The 17,328-nt window shown below is 38.1% G+C and overlaps 1 protein-coding gene across 3 annotated transcripts in view; it reads left to right on the forward strand.

The window, feature by feature from the left end:
- Positions 1 to 297: 297 nt before the first annotated feature.
- The window catches only part of LOC103178557 (neuronal PAS domain-containing protein 3), a 328,481-nt gene continuing 311,450 nt past the window's right edge, over positions 298 to 17,328 (forward strand). The window contains exons 1-3 of one of the 3 annotated variants that reach the window (XR_487864.2): positions 3,413 to 3,541; positions 4,969 to 5,007; positions 5,858 to 6,575. Coding sequence is in view for 1 of the 3 variants with exons in the window: in XM_007893378.2 (XP_007891569.1) it covers positions 476 to 630; positions 4,969 to 5,007 (194 nt within the window). In the remaining 2 variants the exon portion in view is untranslated. Of the gene's footprint in view, positions 631 to 3,412; positions 3,542 to 3,962; positions 3,988 to 4,968; positions 5,008 to 5,857; positions 6,576 to 17,328 lie in introns of those variants that run through there. The other 2 variants (XR_006085292.1, XM_007893378.2) reach the window with 2 other exon arrangements.

Consider the following 17,328-nt stretch of genomic DNA (forward strand, 5'->3'; position numbering starts at 1 on the left):
CGCGATTGGCCGCCAAAGCGCCGGGCGCCAGAATTGCTATTAAGCGTCAACGAACCGGCAGCGAGCGATAGCGAGCTCGTCAGCTTCCAGTCCCAGGGTAAGTTGGGGCTTCACTTTCTCCGGCCAAATTGCAGCAAGTTTGATAACCGTCTTCCAATCCTCTTCCCCTTCCCCCTGTTTCACCGGATCGGCGTGTCGTTTTCCACCGTTTAAAAGCTGCGTGCGTCGCAGTTGCCGAATAGACATCTCTCTTCTCTCTCTCGCTCTCTCCCCCTCTCTCTCTCTCTCTCTCTGTGTGTGTGTGTGTATATATATATATTATATATTCAAAAAAAAACAAAAATAAAGGGCAGCCCACCCTCACGGAGTGGAAGTTATCACTAATGGGATTGAAGTTCAACTTGCTACTCAAGAGGAAACTGCAGTTCACTGAGACGCAACCGTGGAGCTGGCCGTTGGAGACCCGAGCGCGGGGATGATCAGGATTTTCCCGGATTTCAGTGTGCAAGTAACGGCAGCAACTGGTGGGGGAGGCGCCGCGGTTACTGCTGCACCTGGAGTGGGGAGACCCGCCGCCGCAGCTGCTAATGGGACGCCCCAAAACGTGGGGCTCACATCTTACCAACAACGGTAAGGGTCTCCGGCTCGAATATTCTGTCATATTCTCGCCGCACTTGGTAAATTCCTCAGATTGCATGCACTCAACACGGGTTTTCTTAATTCCCTCCCCCACCCCTCCTCAATATTTATAGGACTGTTTGACATCTGGTTTTCCAAACCATTTTTTTAAAAATAAAATGTTTTTTTTTAAGATTCATTTGCGGATCGCGATGGGGTTTGGGTTAAATTGGGACCGATTGCCACATGTTACCTATGATAAGCAATGCACGAAAGTTAATGTTGAAATATTACAACCAACATGTGGCAGAAACGCGTTGAACGTTTTGCAGCTCGTCTCAGCAGTTTGGGAAGAAACGCGGTGCCTTCTGCAAACATTAAATATTTGACAAAAAAAAGTCTCCTATTAATAGGGGGGGAGGGGAAGCTGTAAATATACCTGAGTGCAGGAATGGAAGACGAGAAGCAACCATGTAGGCAGATGCGCTAAACGAAACGCTCCTGAACTCGAGGCCCAGTTCTTATAACCAAAATAATTTTATCCGCTCCGTGTGACCCATTAGTTTTTTTAAAAAATAGCCAGAAACCTTGATGAAACTATCGTTGACTGTTTATTTCTACGGCAACTGTGCTTGCTAATAGCAGTATCCCTTGTATCTGCCAATTTCAAATCTAAAGATCAACGTTATTTATCTGCATGGGATACACCAAAATCATTCTTGCACTATTGCTATTTTCCTGGGGTGGGGGGTGAAAGGTGATTGCTCTGAAACGGTGCTACTTTAAATCTCTTTACTAGGAAGGATTGAGCTAAATGTTTCCTTTCTTCAAACAGGTTATTTGGAAACGTAGCTGTTTATTTACTTTGTAATGTACAAAAGAAATGTTATTCTTAAAATAACATAAACAAATTAGTCAGTTTCGTAAACCAACCGCGGGACAAACATGTCACCCAACTGATGTACTGAAATAAAATATAAACAATCAGAAAGATGTAAACAATAAAACTATGTAGATAGCGGTCTCAAAATATGCAATGTATAACTAGGATAGTGGAATTTGAAGGCTAATAAGTTTTTCTAAACTCATAAGTGAGATGATCTTAGACATTCCCGCAATTTGTGGATTAAAGGTATTCAATATACTTTTATAATTCGAAACTATTCAATATTTTTGAAAATTTTTGAGAATGGTAATTAGCACTTAGCTGTGCAAGCAACAGCGGCGACATCGTCAACAAAGTCATGAATAACTACATCTAGGTTTTTAACAATTTACGTATTTCTTGTTTGAAAACAGGAACAAATGGTAAGAGCGACAGGAACAACAATGTTATGTAATCACAAGACCATTCGAACAAAAAAAAAGTATCTGCACTGTAATTCTTTTTTAACCAGCAAATTGTAGAGTAGAATAATTATAACCAAGAATCCCACACCATAGTACTTTTAGGAGGAGTAAGGGCTCTAAATAGGCTTGACTGCCATTTCGGTAACACATAGGAAACAATCACAATGTGAATGGATTTTTTTCGCATTTTATGGCGCTAGATTATTGTGATTTGTAACTAACGCAAACATGATATCTCATCACATAGTACTCGATTGTTTAAACGAATAGAAAGTTACCAAAATGAATATTAGTGCGTGTCATTGACACATAATCTTAACTTTCATTGTTCAAGCATTGATTTTTGCTCAGCAAAATGTGAGGCTCTTGTGCTGGAACAAATACCGTATCGCAACTTAGTGTTGTAATGAGTACCATACCAACCCAAGTAAGTTACGACACTTCTCAAAATTGGGTCAAGGTGCTGTGTTTCTTAAATGCATTTAAAAACCGTTCCGTTTTTTAATCAAAACAGAAATACACAACATTTAAGACTATTCTTGTGTACTTTTTTTCCAAAAAAAAAAGTCCTGTAGCAATTTTCCAACTCTCGGACCAGATATCAGCTGAATAACCTGTTACTTCATAGCCAAGGATTTGTAATGCATTTTAGTAATCTGTTCCTGCAATTTATTTTTGGTCATCGCCAAATGCCCATCTATGGTTTTGTAGCGATGATGACAGTTTTAATTAGATTGCTGCATTTTGTATAATCGCACGTGATTAGAAAACTGCACTTTAAAGTACCTGTCACACTTTAAATCAAAATGAAACGTCCTCGTTTTGCGCGAGTGACGGTAACATTTAGATGACACTTATATTGAAACACGCTTCAGATTTATTGATGTTGATTGCTTGCAGAATATTTTGCCAAAACATTCAAAGGAAGTTACAAAACATGGAACATCTCTAGATAAATATTTTATAAAACATGTCATTCCTACTGTGATCCGCAGGACACCATTCATCCTGTGGTATCTGGCTTGCGGATGCTTTAGTAAATCATTGACAAAAGGAAATCTAGGTTTTAATAATAATAATCATTTTGCCAGGAAGTATGTTTTTAAGGAAACCCTACAATAATCACTGGGACATATGCCAGGAGGCTTAGGTGACATTTACAAACGGAATAGGGCTTACATTCATCAAGATCACATAGCATTTTTTTTCCTAAATAAGATCATTAGTGTTTTGAATGTCCACGTATCTCTTAACGTTGCACAATAAAATCGAAGCCTTTAAAACCCGGTTGCTCAGATGCCATCAGTAATGTGACTGTATTATAGCAGAACTCAGCTATTCCTCATAAAGTGAATGAAATAACAACTGAGTGGCGTAGTTGCACCAGTTACAGCAATGTGTCCCTGGAAAGAGAGAGGGAGAGAGAGAGAGAGGGAGGGAGCGAGCGGCGAGAGAGAGAGAGAGAGAGAGCACACACACACACACACACAGCGAGCGGAACATCAGCGCTGAAAATCTACTAAGACTTTCTCCGGCAAAGGGAATCGAAGGCTCTCCGCGAAAGTGTGCAGTGGTACGATGGTGTTGGTCGCTGTTTGCCGGCTCGCACTCGCAGCTGTAGTACCGTGCTATGTTTCTCGGATTATCTGAGGTGCAGCCAAGTCTCTCTTTACTTTTCTTGGCATGCTGCTCGGCCCCGACTCGTGCTCTCTACACCGCGCTCCTCACTTCTCCTCCTCTCTGATGGCTGGTAATTCCGGGGCCAGACAGTTAGACTGGACTTAACCGTAACTCCGCAATGGCTTTCCTCAAATAGTACTCGAGCCGTTCCGCAGCACCGCCGGGCCCCATCTTAGTGGGGAGGGAGGTGGTGGTGGTGGTGGTGGGGGGGGGGGAGGCGGGAGAAGAGAAAAAACCACACAAAAAAAACCAAACAAAAAAAAAAGCAAAGTAACGGCTGACGAGAAAAATGGCGCCCACCAAGCAAGGCTTCCAGCACGACCCTTCAAGACGTGAACGGTAACGACAGCTGTTTTGGGATGTGATTCTGCATATTCGTGTGTTGCCATGGTACTTTGTTCGGAGTTTGGCTTGACCTGCCAGCTACCGAGTGCCGCCGCAACCCCTTTCTTCCTCTCTCTCTCTCTCCCCCCCCCCCCCCCCTGCCAGGAGCCGGGTAAATAGACGGCCATTCGCCCGCTCGTCCCTGTCAGGACCCGCCGTTGCGAACAGTCACATTTTTCATTCATAGCTTTACCTGTCCCACCTTCATTTGCAGAAGAATGCATGTCCATTCTTTGATTTTCTAAGTATTCCTTTTCATTGCATTGCAGAAACAGGGCCTATGACACTAATTGGAGAGGCCACCATTGCTCTACTGTTCGGTGTATACTAGGCCGAGCTGGAGAGAAGCTTTCCTTGACAGCAGCCTGCGATTGTAATAAGATAGTCTGAGGTTAGGTTTACAAATTTGCATAAAATAGTTGCGGACTAAAAATGAACTAAACCGATGCATGTAAAAGGAAAACCTCAAATAACATTGATAAACCTACATAAATATACAGTATTAAGTTATTAAGCATCAATAATTTAAATAGGATTAAACTTTCTAAAAGATTTCTGCTCTCCAATGCTTTGCTTGGTGCAGGTAAAGTTTAAACATTGAAGTTAACATAAACTAAATATTGGTCTTGTGGTGCATAAAATATAAAAACTGGGCCTTGACATTAAAACAAACGCAATTTTGATTCAGATGAAACGCTAAATTATATGCTTCAATTTCTTCCATTAGCTGTGTGCAGTCTGCAACAGAGCTATTTTATTTGGGCATAATGGTCATTGTTGCTGAACAAAATCAGCCATGTCATAAATTTCAAGAGGAGGGCAGTGTATGTGGGTTAATCTTCACATTTTTAAAAAGTATGTGTCATACATTGTACTAGCGGTAGCCCTTCTGAAGAACTCAAAAGTTTTTCTGTTAATTTTTTCTGCTTTATTCAGAGGACCTTCATTCTGCTACCAAGCCTCAGTCATGCCAAGGTATGAAATGTATGGTTATTGGAGGATTTGCTTAAAACAGTTATCAGCATCACAGCAGTGAAATATGCCAGTTTCATAAAGGTTTACGTTTTACATTGGTGTGTGTATATACTTTTAATAATGGAATTTGAGGAATATTAATGTAGCCTGAAATAGGGTTGTCATACTATGACAAAACATGAATAACTATATTTTAACAAGTAAGATACAGCTTAATTATATTTTATTGTGGTCCAACCCAAAATGATTACCAAATAGTGTAAAGATAAGTTCACAAGAAAGCTTTTATTTACCCCAAATTAAGTGAAGAATCAGAAAAGAATGAAATGAATATGGCATAAAATATTATGATTTAGTGACATCTTACTATTTATTAAGAAAACATCAAACTCAATTTGTTAAAAAAGTTGCGGTCAATTGTATATATTTGGTATTTAATGTTCAATTTAGATTTGAAAAAGCTCCAGTATGACAGTGAAGCTTATTCCAAGTGTGCCTTTTTCTTCTGCTGAAGTAGTATTATAGTAAGTGCATTCATGGTAAGGCAGCATTAGTAATCTTCCTGGCTGAGCAGAGGAGTATATTTTCATGCCATTCTGGAAATTTATCAGAGATCAGAATCTTCAAGATGGAATTAATTTAGAGGAGAAACTTCATAGCTTGTGCATAAGTGCTTTCTTTATCACCTGTCTCCATTTGGCATTCTGAGAGGGTAAATCAAAGTGTGTGATTTGTTATTCTGCTCCACTTGAGAGTGGAACTAAATAACACTTGGTCAGAATTTCTGATAGAAGTTGTAGGAAGATATATTTAATTTGATGCTTCTTAATAGGTTCTTCTTTCTTTGCAGTGATGCTGTCATTTTGAAAGCTGGTGTGAATGATTTTGCTCATCAGGCAGGGAAGAAGTAATTATTCAAAATGAAATGGGGCTTGACTGGGATCACGGAGCTGTTAGTAGCCGTAGATTTTATTTGAATTGTGGTTTAGTGCTCATATGTAAAAAGGACAAAGTGAATATGTTTTCATTCTTTACTTTTTCAGCATTTGTAACTTAATTTTGGATATTCTCGAACTTGACTCACCTGGCTAGGAAGGTCATTGTATTTGTCTTACAAGTATGCATTCTGTTTAATAATTGTTCATGATGTCCACCGAGAATGTGCAATTACCAAGTTTTGAAGTATAAAATACTTCACATTTTCTTGTGAGTGTTCTTTTTTCTTGTTGTTTTGAAATTAAATAACTAAAAGTAAATTGTGATGCTTTAGATGAATGTTTTTGTTTTGAATGCAGAATGTTTCTTGTTTACCATGAAAATTGACAGTGATTTGATCAAATTGTTTTCTGACAAATGTCTTAGATTGAATGCTTGAGATACTCAAAACATCCCAATTGTTCATTGATTTTGCAAGTTCCTTAAAAGTATTTGTAGTTTTTTTTAAAAAAAGGTGTACCAGGACTGCATCTGTCACATGGCTAAATTGCAGACATTTTTCATGGCATCTCATAGTTTATCCTAAATGTTTGTTTTTTTGCAAAATAGACTTTTTTTAAAAATTAAACTTTAGTTCATTTTTTAAAAAAAAGTCATTTCTTAAAGTGGGTATCTGTTTTGTGCTTTACATCAAAGAGCACTGATACTGTACTAAACTTGTTTACAAATGATCTTAAAATCCTTGGCAGAAAAAAAAGTGGTGCATCTTTGACTGATGTGACTCCAAGCGAGCTGCACTTTCTGATCAACCTAGGATCTGCCCTTTCTCTTCTGTTCCAAAGAGAAGCTGGAGATATTGAAAGAATTGTGCATTGCTTGTTTGTCACTTTTGTTTTTGGGTGAATACCTGTACACCAGAATTTCTCAAACCACAACTCCTCTAAAGTTTCAGTGCCCTCGTCCTCAAGTTGATAACTGTTGCTGTTGGGTTGTTTCATATTGGAGTTAGCATTGCTGAACCCCAAACTGTGCTATTCTCTGTGTGAATGAGAGGCAAGCATGGTTTCCTTGGAGCTTAACTGGCATATTTGGCAACACATTGTCAGAATCGAGCCAACCCTCTATGGTGGTTTTGGTAATCCAGTTCCTGAGCCAGGTGGGTCCACAGTACTCCAGGTCATTGGTGATGACAGCCAGCCTTGGAAAGGTCTTGGAAAGGCAGACCAGTCACTGGTGGCAGGGACCTTTGCCACTTATCTCCTGTTTACACTGCAAGCCAAAACCCTAATGGTTAGGGTGGTCCTAGCTGAACAAGTGGCAGGAAAGCTTCCCAGACAGTGCTTTCAATGGCATACAATGCAGTTTTAGCTGGTTAGAATCCAGCACTTCCTCAGCGTACGGTCTTTGGTCCCCAAGCCTTGGCTCTTGCCAACCTGTACCTAATACATTCCAGAAATTGGACAAGCAGTATGCATTCCTCCATGGAGAGAATGCACATTCCATTCTAATAAATCTCTCTGGAAAATTGTCCATGTATAGTTGGGGTGCGTAGAACTCTGTTTGGTTTGGATACTCTTGAGCATGGTGATGGGTTGCCTATGTCAAGACATCAGGCTAACCAAAAAATAAAATTTTGTTCATATTTAACCATAATTTATTGTATTTCAACGGGTTAGATATTCCTATCTATCAATTTTACTTCAGTTTGATCAGTACTCTTGAAGTTTGATTGGACTTCATTCTGTACATGTACCACTTAAGATGTGCCATTTTGTACCATGATAATTGTAGAATGAGTTCACTATCTGCAATAAAATCTTTGTTCTCTACACTCATTTTAAATTACTTATTTGGGGCTTCCTTTGCTATTCAAAGATGTGAGGGCATGTAGGTACTTTCTTCCATGACCTGTACATAAGCTACTTGTGATCCAGCTGGGAGGTGGATGAGTTCAGCTTGGAATGTCATGGTTTTCTGGCTTTGTCCCTTTGGGACTTATCTGAGTACCTCCTGTCAGTGGCATGTCTGAGATTGGAATTTTATCACATGGGAAAATTGCTGAAATGAATCAATACTTACCAGTCCATGACTGTGTGCTTGTATAAGCGTACAAATTATTTTGATAGAGCTAAGTGTCAGCTTGGCTAAGTTGGTGGCACTCTTGCCCCTGGGTCATTAGGTTGTGGGTTTTACATCAAGGCTTGAGTTCAGAAAGTGGCACCTTCAAGCTTTCAGGCACTTGACATCATAGACCAGGATAACATTCTAATGAAATACTGGGAGGATGTAACATCATCAGAGATGGTGTTCTTTGGTTCAGATGTTAAATTGAGGGCCTATGCACCTGTTCAGGTGGATTTTGCAATTCCCATGGCACTTTATCCTTCAGACAATGTCCAGAACATTTGGTCATGTATATCATGAGTATACAAAAATGACAATACAAAATTACATTTGTATAGTGCCTTTCATGTCAGGTGGATGTCCCAAGGCACTGGACAGTCAGGGATTTGGACCTGAGCTTGGGTAGGTGGGGTGTTGGGATAAGGGAGGGTAGGAGGGAGCCTGGTGCAGGAGAGTTCAGAGTTCTGGATGATCTGCAGCTTGTGGAGGGAAGAGATGGGAAGGCTAACAAGCAGGGAGTTGGCATAGTCGAGCCTAGATGTGATGAATGAGGATTTCGGCAGCTTGAGGGGGTGATGAAGTGGCAGAGCCTGTGATGTTGCGGAGTTGACAGAATGCAGAGTGAGTCATGGCATGGATGTGGGGGAGAAAGGATAGTTGAGGGTCAAACAAGATGCCCAGGTTCCTGACTGGCTTGGTGAGGTGGAGTGTGAGTCCATGGATGGTGATGCTGCCAGTGCCTGAGGTAGAAGTGCTGACGGGAGCCAATCAGGAGAGTCTTGGTCTTGTTGACATTCAACTGTAGAAAGTTAGTTCTCATCCAGGACTTGATGTCTGACAGACATTCTGTCAGGGCAGCAGTGATCCTAGCGTCGAGGGTGGAGGCAGAGAGATAGTTGGGTGTCATCCGCATACATGTGGAAGTTGACCCCATGTCTGTGGATGATATGACCAAGAGGGAACATGTACAAGTTGAAGAAGAGAGGATCAAGGACAGAGCCCTGAGGAACACTGCACAAGACAGTGTGGGGGCCGGAGGAGAAATTGTTCGTGACAAAGTGGAGACGGTGTGAGAGGTAGGATCTGAACTATTCAAGGACAGAACCATGAAAGTTGAGGTGAGAGTGAGGCAGTGGAGGAGGATAGTGTGGTCAACTGTATCAATTACTGTTTGTGACCTTGAGGTGCTCCAAATACAGTCATTACACTTAACAGCAATTACCTGCAAAACACAGATGTTTTGATGTTACAGATGCTGAATCAAAATTAAGAATTATTTTTTATGTATAATAATGGAGGAATGTAACCATAGGTCATTATTTCTATAGTGTTCACAAATACTGAGAAATATGTTTTTAAATGTGGTATTTTTAGGGAAACGAGATGTGACCTCGACATGTTTCTCCTATTTCAGTATTCATATTAACTATTGTGCAGACAGGATATAATCATAATGTTTTCAAATACAAATAGAGGTACAATATTGTTGTGTAATGTTAATGTAACCTTTAAAATTGACAAAATGTTTACATTAATGAAAAGGGATTTTTTTTAAATGCATGGCTGTGTTAAAGGTTTTGATGAACTTCAGGATCTTGTAGTTTTTACAGTCCTTGATGCCCTTAGTAAAATATGAAATGGATGGAGTAAAAAGGTAAGGGAACAAAAATCAACGCAACACTGTGGTATACTAAACTTGAAGAAAAAGCAGGGAGTCTGGAGATCAGTGCTTTATCTCTAGGACTAATAATGAACTTGCAATGTTCTGTCCTAATTCAGTAACCCATTATAATAATGCTCCACCTGTTTTTTCTTGCATTGATGCTTTGCTTGTATGTTCTCTAGGTTTGCACTGATTCTTTTCCTGTGACCTTGAGCAATTTCCTCTGCAGTAATCGGAAAGAAAATTTATTGAATGAATGGAAGAAAGATTAGGCCCACTGAACTCAAAGTGGATCCAAAGAGTGTACATTTTTATTAACATCAAATAGATTTGGGGCCTCTCCTTAAAGGTGAAAGTAATTTTCCGGGGAGAGGAAGAAATAGTTCCTGTTGAATAGTTCTGTTGATCACCTCAATGTTCAGTACTAAAATAAACATTTAGTGCAGCATAAGATTCCATCTCCTAAGATGCTTGGCGCTCTGGTGGCAAATATTATGAGGAAGAATTGGGTGCATTGTTGAGTTACTCCATCCAGTTTGTATTGAGCTGACCAAAAATGACTTGGGAATTTATCTGGAGCCACCCAACACCTGGAAAGGACAATCCTGGCAAGTACACGTGATATTCGATCCCTAGTTATCTCACCAACACTGGTGAGATAAGTTGCAAACAACGATAAGTTGCATTTATATTGAGCCCTTCACCCAGGTAGGATCTCGGAGCATTTGACAACAGTGTGGCTTGACACTGAGCTGGAAAGGGAGATAGGGGAGGTGACCGAAGGAGTGATTGAAGAGGAAGGTCTTCAGGTGTGATTTGAAGACGGGCAAAAAGTAGGATTGAAGCAAGGAGTTCCAGACTGGCTGAAAGTCCAACTGCAAGTTGTAGAACGGCAGGCACGAGGGATGTGTTGAAGGCCTGAGTCAGTTGAGTGATGGACATGGGTTGAGGAGTGGGGTCTGAGCAGATTGGAGAGTTAGGGAGGTGCCAGGGCACGCAGAGATTTGAAAGAGATTGAAGATCATAAACGTGATCCATTCTGCAGTAGGGAGCCTGTTACAAACTGGTGTGATGTGGGTATGGAGACTAGTATGAGTTCAGTTATGGGCTGAGTTGGACCAGTTCAGAGTTTTGAGTCATTTGGACCTTATTAATAGTGACCAGCGAGGGGTGCATTGGAATACATACACATTCTGGAAATTTGGACACATTTTCTAATTATCAGTAGGAATGGGACGTTGAGAAGAATACATTTGAACCCTTAACCGGTGAGTTGTTCAAGTATGTGGTGGGGTTAACTATTGCAGTCAGATCACAATTATGTTTCAGCATTAAGTTGATAATTTGAATTACTGTTATAAAACAGGCATCTTTGGATTTGTTAACTTTTGGTGAAACTTCACATGTGCAGCAACTACTGTATAAAGCTAAAGGCTATTATTGCCAGTACTATTTGGTTCCTGTGCACAACTGCACTGATGATACTGATTTAGAATCAATTTCAATATCTAAAACTACTACATTTGTACAGAAAAACTGACATTCATCTATGCCTCCCTTCTTTCAAAGTGCAATAGAACCTTGCAAAAGTGTCCTCACAGCTATCTTATCTATATAAACTTGTGTGAGCATCTTAAGGAGTGTCACATACTTATCTAATAACTCCAGTTTTAAAGAGATAATTCAGTGTATTTGACCATGAACTAGAAAGTAATAATCCTTCCATTGTTTATTGCTGTCTAACTCTGTCTGAAAGACCATATCATTCAGAATTTGGCACCAGTATCTGGGTTGAAAATGCTCCTCCATTGAAAACTGAAATAACAACAATAGTTCCAGCTATAATGCTTCCCCTGAGATAAGTGAACTTATTACAGACCAAGTTTGAACCAGGTACCTCCCTGCTCTGTAAGACTCGGGTTCTCATTGGATAAACTTGATAAAACTGAAGTAAGGAAAGTGAGGAAAAATGTTTACTTTTTTAAAAAAAGTTAATTCTTTGGATGCTTAATTAGCTACTTGCATTATGCTTTTTTTATTAGCCATTAATATGCAGGCAATAAAGTAAGAGGTCAAATTATTGTTATGAGAAGATTAAGGGAGAATATCTTTCATGTATCATAAGTGACTTGCTGGAAAATCTAAATTTATTGAAATACTATTTAATGTTTACCTTACTGAAAAAATAACTCAAAAAAGAAATGCCACTAGTATTTTAGTTATAAAAGGGAAAAGTTGAGGTCCTTATTTTTTGCCAGACCTATTTGGTATATTTTAAATAAATGAAACATTATGCTTCATGTATCCTTGTAAAGATAGATGTGATCAAACCAAACCATCACAGTTGCATCAGAAACATCACGGAGGTAAAATGTTTTACGTTTTATCTTTTCAAATATGCATTTTCTGACCTGAATGACAACCACAAAGAAAGTGTTGCTCTTTATTTGTCGTCTTTGACATTGATGAATTTTATTAGCACTATGTATGCCATGCATCAATGAATTTACTATGCAGCAGTTTAAGGACTATTGGTTTCCAGTTTGTAAATACAATTGGAGAAAAATTAGAAAATATGTAAACATTTATTGTGTTTGATTTCAGATAATAATTTGCATAAAAGACACAGAATTTACAAAATATGAATCAAAAGTGTTGATTGTTAATCCAGAGCAGTAATCCAGATCATAACATTCACCCTGTTTACCCAGTACTCTGTAATGAAATTGATGAGTGAATTACATATCTACATTAAGATAACATTGTGTGACTTCAGGGGCCAAAGTTAGCAAATATATAATAATAAAAGTTATAATCCTTGTATTTGATAGTGAATTATCAAGTCATTGAGACAACTCAAAGCGCTTCACAAAATATACTGTAAAGTGGATTGACTGTGGTTTGTGAGCGAATGCGGCAGCCAGTTTGTAAAAAGCAATGTCCCACAAACAGCCAGAATGACGTATTTTATTTGGGGCATTTTTTGGCCGGTACATTGGTAGAATCTGCCTTCTTTTTTTGAATAGTGCCATAGGATCTGTAACCTGAACAGATAGACGGAACCTTGGTTTAATGTCTCATCTGAAGGACGGCTGACAATGCACCCTCCCCCAGAACTGCATCGGAGTGTCAGCTTGAACAATGTGATTCCAAGTCCTGAAGTGAGGCTTGAATGCACAACCTTCTGACTCGGAGGTGAGAGTGCGACCACTGAGCCAGTCTGGCTCATGTGACACAGCAATCTATAAATGTGCAAAATTTGTGAGTTGGGTTAACCATGTGCAAATGCAAACGAGTGCCTTCAATTGTGTAATAGCCAATGTAAAAATTACAAAATCATCTATAAAAGTTATCAATGGGGGTTAATTACATAATTGAGGGCACTTATATGCTTCTTGACTCAATTGTTTGAGTAGCTTACAAGAAGGAAGGTGTTGAAGCATGGGTTCTGCTCCTCTGAGGAAGTCAAGGTTAAAGTGGAGCTGGGAAGTAGTAACAGTATAGTTAAATAAAAAATCAGAAGGGAACTGATGGGTCCGGCTGTGAATGTATAAGAATGTGTTACTCCAGGGCAAACATACCGAATGGGAAGAAGACAAAAGGGGGGAAAGGAAGCCAAGAAGTAACTTGGGAAATGAGGCTAATAAAACAAGTATAACAAGAACTACAAATTGCATTTATATAGTGACTTTTATGTCAGGAGATTATCCCAAGGCACTTGAACATTTTCACCTAACCTGGGGATTAGATTTGTGTAGGTGTTTGGGGAAGATGGTCAAAAAGGAATGTCATGAGCCGATCTTTGGAGGAGGCAAGGGAAGGGGCAAGGACAAAGATGGATTTGGATGTAAGCTCAGCCAAGATAGACTAGAACATTTGATTGCAAGAATGACCAGAGGGATTCAATGTGGTTTTGTGAGAGTCGAGTTATATTTTAACTAATATTACAATTTTAAAAGGGAATGACGTAGCTGGTGGATAAGGGAAACTGTTTGGATGTGATGCATGTACTTTGATTTCAATAAGGTCATTAAGAAAATGTCACTTAAGAGATAAGAAACCATTTTCTTAATTTTTATTTGATGTTTCACATTTGATTCTGAGTTGAGGAGAAAGGGGGAGGTTACTGAAGGCGCGGTCAAGGAGGAAAGTCTTCTTGTGTGATTTGAAGACTGGCTAGGAGGGGCAAGCGGAAGGTTGTGGCAGGGAGTTCCGCAGGCTCATGGAGTAGTGATGGAAGGCATGGTTGCTGATGGTGATGGATTAAAAAGGAACTGCATCATGTAAGAGAGGCCTTGGAAGAAAAATGTGAATTTGCTTAATGCAATTAAAGAATTATTCATGAGACAAAGGTCCCCTTTTTTCAAGTCCAATGAGAATTTCATTTAGCATATTTAGTCTTTTCTTATGTTTCTCAAATTATGTTAAAATCTCTAGAAAATGTTCTTCCAATCCCCTGATTAAGATGCTCAGCCCCAAGAGGGTAAACGTGTGGTTTATATCATTTGTTGTGAGTGTAATTCAGGATCTATTAGGTGAGTCAAAGTGAAAATGGAGAATATGCAAAGAGAAAATGTTTAGGTATTCACCTAAATATGAAGTTGCAACACTTTACAGTAAATCCTGTGAAGCAGTTTCAGATAATCTGACAATGTGCTAAGGTGCTATTTCAAATGCAGATTATTTATTATATTGCAGTAATTGAAAGACTATTATCTAATTTAATGATATTAATGATGTCTGAAACTTCATGGACAAAGTTTGCATAGATCGTAACAGTTATATCAACTCTGAAATTAAGTTTGTATCATATCTGACAAATATATTTAACATAATATAGTGAATACATTTATGTTCAGTTTTATTCAGTTTTGGGTCTATTTCTGCTAGTTGCATCTGATATACTCACTGTTATTCTGTGATGATCACATTAAAAACAATTGTATGTAAGTTGTCACTTCAGTTTTATCAATAAATGATCTAAAGCTGATTACTGCAGGAAAATAGGATAATAGTCTGCAATGCATTACAATGCAGTAACATTAAGGGTCTGGGATCATGTGAGAGCAAAGATTAAGTAATTTACTGATGTCATTTTAGCTTTGAGATGCGTTAATACCTTGGAAACCACTCCAGAGTGTTATTTTGAATAATATTTAGTAATTTAATGATTTCTTGCTTTATTCAGTTTCCCTTCGCTTCTGCGCCTGTCATGGTGAATGGCAACAGATGGCAGAGTTCTGCAACCTAATCACGTGATCTGACAAGAAGTGATATTGTAATTTATGTGAACGACGCATAAGAATATCATAGCTTCTGTATATTATAAATAGATAAACCCACTCTAGCTGAACAAATTACAGAAATTTGCTACTCTTGTAACTTGGTATTGTGCCAAATTATTCACCAAAGTGCAGATTGCTAAAGGTGGAGAAAAGGAAAACTACTGAAATAAGTGGTGGAAAGAAAAGTAAGGTGGAATTGATCTAGTTCATACCATCTTGTTAGTTTGAAACGTTGAACCTCACGGACGTCGGATGTCTTTCAGCTGAGTAGCTACTAAGCATATCATAATAAGGTTATCTTACATCATTTGACATAAATTGTAGTAGCATTCTGTATGCAAGGTTTGATTTAACAGCAAGCCAATAGTGAGTTAAGCTAAGAGGCCAAACTTGATAATATGAAAATTATATATCTCTGTTGCCTTACCTTAGCTCTACACTATTGATTGGATTCTTGCCAACAGTGCCTTTTATTTGTTTCAGAATTCATTTTATTTGCATAAAAGTTTTTGCAAAAGGAAAGTTAATTTAGATGAGATTTAAGAAAAACAATTCACCAATTGGCGAGTAACATTTTGCCACTGTTGCAGTTCTTCGAAGATACTGTGTTAAGAGATAATAGTGACTCACAAGTTATCTTTTCTCAAGCCTAGAGGTTTTTATTTCATCAAGCACAGGATTTATGTTTTTTCTTCTTGGATTTATTATCATTGCATTGCACTGAGATGTATTCTTCCTCTATCTAACATTATAGATTTTGTTTGGTAGAAAAGCCTGATAGATTAAATGTATTTCAAAATAAAACCATCACTTTGTTTACAGTTTTTAAAATGTTTAGAATTGCTTTTTTTTAACAGTAGTGGAAATGCCAAATGATAAATGGAAGTAATAGAAAATGTAATTACAGTGCAGTTCTATCAATAAAACCTATCTTTGACTGATTCTAGATGAGCCATATAGGCAAGCAAATGGTCAATTATGGGTTCATGCCTGAAAAAATAATCTTTGCTTATTTTTTAGACTAATGCAACATTATCATTTTATATAAGGAGTTTTACAAACAAGTTTTAATTTATACTTTATTAATACTCATTTTATTTCTTTATGTACTTTTGGCTAGAATAGGAATATTTAATTTTTCTGCCGAACTGTGAAAGTTAGGGAACACAAATTGGAGGTTGTTTCCTTCTGAAATGATGTCCCAACTACGATTGGATTTTGATGTCAGAAGATTGTTGCTCTCTCAAGTATTATTAATCTTTACAGTGTGGCAAAATGCTAGTGTAGTAAATGACTAAAGTTAATAATTAAACTTGTATTTACTGCAGTAGTCTGTCCATAATTTCTAATATATTGGTCTTTGGCTTCTGAAGTCTACTTGAGTGTGTAATAATGGCTTTGTCTTTGAGCATTGCACTTAAGTGTCAATATTTTAGTACTCTGGAGGAGTCGATATTTGTATTCTGTTATCTACTAACTCACTGCAATAGACATTTTGAACAACGTCAGCAAATATAGAACTGGGACTGTTGCTTTTCAAGCTTTTCGTATCCTGATTGTTATCGGTCCTTCTATTAGCTATCAACCAAAGAGATATAGTAATAAAAAAATGCTTACTAACCTGTTCTTTGTTTTTAGTTGTTTAACATGTTTGCTTACAGAAGCAGAAACTAAAATTAACGAGAAATGTAAAGTGTATTAAACATTTGTAGAAAATATTTCTTTTTATGTTTTGGGACGTCCTCCTGACGTGAAAGGCGCTTTTCAAATGTGTTGTTGTTGTTTTAGGAAAATAAACAAAATTAAATGCATCCAAATATTTGCATGTAATTTTGCTTTTCTGAAGATTGCAAAATATAGTTTCATTGTCATGAAGCCCTCTTATTTCTTTAATAATTGCTTTCATGTGAATGTAGCCTTCCCTGTGAAAGTGTAGGTCAATTACAATGGGTGCATTCCAAATTTCATGATCTGTGTAGTGGAACAAATTGAAAGCAAGGCCTGTATCAATCACGATGAAGGGAGGGTTAATTGTTGCGGCTTCACAAAGCTCTGGACAGATAAACCTGTAATAGAATAGTTATGTCGGTGTATTTTTTTGGACACTCAGGAATAAAACAATTAAAATGAAGAGATTGTGTGGAAATTAAAATTGAGGGATTGAGAGACAATGGTATGTTGAGTAAACTGAGTTCTGTATTTATGTACATTTTGTACATTTATGTACATTATACACATATGAAGTGCAATGTCTTAAATTGCCTCCTACCAAAATGGCAGCTTAATGGGTTTTGCTTATTTACTACAAGAGTA

The sequence above is a fragment of the Callorhinchus milii genome, unplaced genomic scaffold (genome assembly GCF_018977255.1).
Source record: "Callorhinchus milii isolate IMCB2004 unplaced genomic scaffold, IMCB_Cmil_1.0 Scaffold9, whole genome shotgun sequence".
NCBI lineage: Eukaryota > Metazoa > Chordata > Chondrichthyes > Chimaeriformes > Callorhinchidae > Callorhinchus > Callorhinchus milii.